We start from the raw sequence: 5588 nt of genomic DNA on the forward strand, positions 1-5588 counted from the left end.
AAAAAAAAAAAAAAAAAAAAAAAAAAAAAAAAAAAAAAAAAAAACACCCAATAAAGTAATGGGAAATGATGTGAAAAGACTTTTCATCCAAGAGGACCTACAGATGACAAATCAGCACATGAAAAGATGTTCAAGGTAAACCAGCTGTTAGGAAAATGCAAATTAAAATCACAATACCATATTAGTACACACCCAACAGAACTGCTAAAATGAAAATAGTGACAACACTAAACATGAAAATGTGGAGAAACTGGATCACTCATGCATTCATTGCTGGTGAGAATATAAAATGGTACAGTCCCTCTGGAAACAGTTTGGTAGTTTCTTTAAAAACTAAACGTACAACTACCATATGATCCAGAAACTGCACTCCTAGGCATTTATCCCAGAGAAATGAAAACTTATGTTCACACAAAAACCTACACATGCATGTTTATAGCAGCTTTACTCATAATGGCCCAAAAATGAAAAACAAAACAAAACAAAACAGATGTCGAATGGGTGAATGGTTAGACTGGGGTACATCCACATCATGGAATACTACTAAGCAACAGAAAGGAATCAACTACAGTATTAATGCATGCAATAACTTGGATAAGTCTCCAGAGAATTATGCTAAGTAAAAAAGTCAGTCCAAAAAAATATGTAATATTTCATGTCTATAACAAACTGTTTTGATTCCATTTCTATAACACCCTTGAAATGACAAATTTGGAGGTAAGATAAATGGTTGTCAAGCATTAAAAAAGGGTTTGAGGGTGGGAAGGAAGTAGCTGTGACAACATAAGGGCAACGTGAGGGAGCCTCGTGGTGATAGAAATGTTCTGTATATTGATGGCAAATGGCAAAGTCCTGGTTGAGGTTATGGTACTATAGTTCTACAAGATGTTATCATGGATAGCAGGCAGTTACCAGGTAAAGGGCACCAGAGAACTCTCTGTATTACCTCTTACTACTGTAGGTGAATCTATAATTATCTCAAAATAAAAAGTTTCACTAAAAAAAGCCAATTACATATAAAATCCACAAAGAGATTTAATCAGATTCGAACAGACTTACCCAAAGCCCCACCCATCTATTGCACTGGTAAACACTACATTTCCCTGTTCTGGAGAGAAGTAAAGGTGAGAATCATCTGTGTCCTCCGAGCCAGTGTTCCAGTCATATACTTGCTCTCCTTGTTCAGAATTTGGATTCACTTGGGATTCAGTCTCTCTCTCCGCTCTTTCTTCTAGGACTTTAGAAGTAAAAAGAGTTCCTGTGAGTGCATTAATCTAGGAGAGATGGTGAAACGGCAGAGTGTCATTCAGATACTTAGCATGCTCATGGCAGGAGAAACACTGTTTAACCCGTGTTAGGGCTAGAATCATCCATCAGTTTGGGCTCATTACGCACACATGAATGGAGGTGACATTTACAATCAGTGAATAACTTACATGTATCCATTCTTCCTAAACTCAGCACAACTAAATTCTAAGCCTTTCGGAAGGTTATTTTGTGATTATTATTAGTTTAATGTAAATGTTAATGTCATACCCTTAATTTGTTTTTCAGCACTGAGGCCTACTATCAAAAAGTACTCATGATTTTCAACCCCACAATCCTAGTTTGTAACCTTAGTCCACTGCCTTGCCCATTTCTCACATCAGTTGTCTGAAATGTTCACTACCCTCTTCAGGCCCTCTTCCCAACTCCTAATCCTCAAGTACTTTCACTCCCAAATAGGGAGTAATCTTATGTCCTACCTCAGAAAGAAAATGGAACCTATTACTCATATTTCCTTCAAGTGCCCCACATTCCAATCTACAAGCTCACTTATGTCTGCAAATGCCACTGACCTTTCTCCTGCCAATGCAGGGCAGGAGTTACTTTACAGGCTCCTATTTCTACAGGGAATGATAGCCATCCATCATTCTTTTTCACTGTTCTACTTTTATTGTTTCCTGCCCTTAGCAAATAAATATACTCAAGTTGCTCTCATCAATGCTTTCTACTGTCTTGAGGAAGAAATTTCAAACTCAAATGCATGGCATACAAGGTTCATCAACATCTGAATCCATAACCTTTTTCCCATCTCTTGTCACTGTTTAACATGATCTAATTAATCAGTTAAAAAACAATTTGCAGTTCCTTAAATGAAACATTGTACTGTGCTTTTTCTTGCCTTTATGACTTTGTCTGTCATATTCCTTCTCTTTTGAATGACCTTTTCTTAACTGTCTACCTGGCAAACACCTACTTTACTTCCATTTCAAGGTTTCCATCGTATGACTTCTAATTCATTCTTCCCTCTTGACCCAGACTGGGTTAGATGGCCCTTATCTATGCTGTCATATCACACCCAGGGCTTATCTCATTGTTCTCCAAGTATCTCTTTGTTTGTCTCCCCTACTATACTGTGAGCTCCTTGAAAATAGGGATTCTGACCTGTCCAACTTATATTCACAATCCCTAGTGCACGATGGACATTCGATAATTCATTTATTCAACAAATATCTATGAAATATTTGCTGAATAAATAAATGAATGAATGCTTGGGTAAAATTTCCTCTAATGACAGGTAATAAAATACTATAGACAGGTAATAAAATCCTAATATTGCTTCATTTTGGAACCAAGATACAAAGTTCTAAACAAGAGAGCCTATTGTCCAAGCTTCATATGATGGGTGCTTCCAAGAGATGGAAGGGACTGAGAACATGCTTATTCTGTAGCCACTGTTGTAGAATAACACCAACATGTATGAATATGAAGTGGAAAAGTTCACTTTTCTGTAGCAATGGCTCATACCCAGCTTGGTAACTTCCTTACAACTCTTCTTCGAGGCTAAATTTTTTAAATACTAAAAATTAAAATACCTGTTCTAAAATACTCTTGAGGTGAGAATAGACCTCTTGTGGGGTGAATTTCAGTTCCACTATCAAGCAATCTATCTTATTAATCACTAAAACTGTACAGATGTTTTCAAGCCAAGCTTGTCACAGAACTGCTTGTGTCTAATAAAAACAGAAAGAAAAATGTAAAACTCATGATTTGAAATAATTAGAGCACATTAGAAAACCTTGATTAATAACCACTCTAGACTATTTCAGTCACACAAAGGCATTCAATAGGCATTCACAAAGTATGTATACAGCACAGTAGCAAAGAACTACAGACAAGAAGTCATCATTGCCTTTATGCAACTGACAGTTTAAGAAGGACAAATAAGGCCGGGCATGGTGGCTCATACCTGTGTCTCAGCACTCTGGGAGGCTGAGGCAAGTGGATCGCTTGAGGCCGGGAGTTCAAGACTAGCATGGCCAACATGGTGAAATCTCGTCTCTACTAAAAATACAGAAATTAGCCAGGCGTGGTGGCACATGCCTATAATCCTAGTTACTGTGGAGGTTGAGGCATAAGAATCACTTGAACCCAGGAGGTGAAGGCTGCAGTAAGCCAAGATCATGCCACCATAGTAAAGCCTGGGTGACAGAGCAAGACTCTGTTTCAAAACAAACAAAAACAAAAACAAAGTATGTTAAATTAAAGTCATCATCTCTAAGATCCCTTCAGAACTCTGGTGATTTAACTCTATCACAGACTGGAACATTACTAAATGTGAAATATAAAACCAATGTTCTGATTGCCAGTGAAATGCCTCAAGTCAGTCAGTTCCTACTCTTTTCTCACCCTTAACCATTTAAGTATTTTCTCATCACAATCCATGACCTGTGGACAGACTCCTTCCACAGCATCTATCACAATGATGCATCCATCACAAATGCAAACAGCAGTTGATACTTCTGAGGAAAAGTCCACGTGTCCTGGAGAGTCTATCAGATTAATCATTACCTAAAATACAATTTGTAAACACACATTTTCAGTTGTGCAGGTATACAATGCTCTTTCTCAGGCATTCTAGAATAAGAAAGCTAAAACCTTCTAAGAAAAAACTGAGCAAAGCTAAAGGAGTCAAAAACTCAGTCAAGAGCTACCATTCCAACTTTTCCCACTGATGGGACTACTGATTCCAAATAGCATCTATATAAAATGTTAAAGGACTTTACTATTCTAATAGCTAACACTTAAGAGCTTAGAGGGAGCCAGCCACTGCGATACTCACTTTTAATGTGCTAATCACATTATTGAATCCTTACAATATCCCTGTGAGATGCATATTACTATTCTCCTTTCACAGTTTAGGACATTGAAACTGAAAGAAATCAATGCCCAAGAGCCTGACAGTAAAAGCTGTTCAAAGGGCCAACAAAGCAGTTGACCAAGATCTTCCCTACAATTTATCAAAGAGCAGTGTATCAAGATTTAGATTTAGACTCAATTCTACAAAAGATTTAGACTCAATTCTACCACAACAGAAGGAGCAGTTACTACATGCCAAGCAGTGTGCTATGTGCTCTCCCATTAATATCTCCTTCAATAGTCTCAACAGACAAATCTATTAAAGTTATAGTAGGGTGATGACACATCCTGAGTTGTCCGGTTTTAGCACTGAAACTCCCACATCCCATCAAAGCCCTTAGTCCCAGGCAAACAAGAAACAAAAAGATCATCCTAGGTTATAGAGAGTTAACATTAAACATAACTTAGTATACCATGCAGAAAATTAGTAATGCTATAGAATTCTATACTCATTCCCCATTATCGATAAATTTGATATAATTCTCTTTTAAAGACAGAATAACTACTAGAATGCTCAAACACATACTTCACTTTTGCTCCTCCCCTTAACTCAGTGTTTATCAACTTGAATGTGCTCAAGAATGACTACAAGGTTGAGTATCCTTTATCTGAAATCCAAAATGCTCCAATGAGCATTTCCTTTTTGTGCCATGTTGGTATTTGAAGAGTTTTGAACTGTGGAGCATTTCAGATTTTGGATTTTCAGATTTGGGATGCTCAACCTGCAATTTATGGGCCATTTACAGGATTTTTCCCTAATATAATTTTAACGACTTCGCTTGTGCCCTAGGTGATACAGATGATAAAACACCACCACAACAATAACCACAACCAGAACTTAACATCTGTGGACTGCCTATTCACGGCTGGCATTGCTCTAAGCATATTACAGAAATTATCTAATGTTTACTTACAACAATCCCCTGTAGTAGTTACAACTATTAGCCCAATTTTATACAGCACGTAACTAAGGCACAGAAAAGTTAAGTATTTTTCTGAAGGACATCCAGCTAGAATCCAACTCCGAGGTTAACTGACTAACATCACACAATTCCAAATGATAGAGTAGAAGTTCAAATCCATTTAACTCCAAAGACCATACCTCTAACCACTACACTCAGAAGGCAGTAACTTTTACCACACATGCCAAGATTCCACTGCTAATGAATTCCTAAAACACTGGGTGAAGCATTCCCAAGTGTACTGGGGCTCAGTGGGAAAGACAAGACTGCCATCAGTTAGCAACAGACTAGACTGTCTTCTTCAGAATCACTCCTCCCCGCTGCCTCCTGGTCTTTTCATGCAAACTGCTTTATGAGGAACCATTGCTCTGCTGAAACCACCAGAGAAGGCTCCAACCAGAGAAGACTATGGAGATCTCCAATGAAAATCCAAGAAGTCAAATA

The 5588-nt window shown here is 37.7% G+C and overlaps 1 protein-coding gene across 1 annotated transcript in view; it reads right to left on the reverse strand.

The window, feature by feature from the left end:
• The window catches only part of LOC113223006 (elongation factor-like GTPase 1), a gene marked incomplete at both ends in the record, with an annotated part of 12278 nt that extends 8444 nt beyond the window's left edge, over positions 1 to 3834 (reverse strand). The window contains 2 exons of the mRNA XM_026452577.1: positions 1060 to 1274; positions 3673 to 3834. Of these exons, the coding sequence (XP_026308362.1) occupies positions 1060 to 1274; positions 3673 to 3834 (377 nt within the window). The remainder of the gene's footprint in view (positions 1 to 1059; positions 1275 to 3672) is intronic.
• Between the last annotated feature and the right edge of the window lie 1754 nt (positions 3835 to 5588).

The sequence above is a fragment of the Piliocolobus tephrosceles genome, unplaced genomic scaffold (assembly GCF_002776525.5).
Source record: "Piliocolobus tephrosceles isolate RC106 unplaced genomic scaffold, ASM277652v3 unscaffolded_37575, whole genome shotgun sequence".
NCBI lineage: Eukaryota > Metazoa > Chordata > Mammalia > Primates > Cercopithecidae > Piliocolobus > Piliocolobus tephrosceles.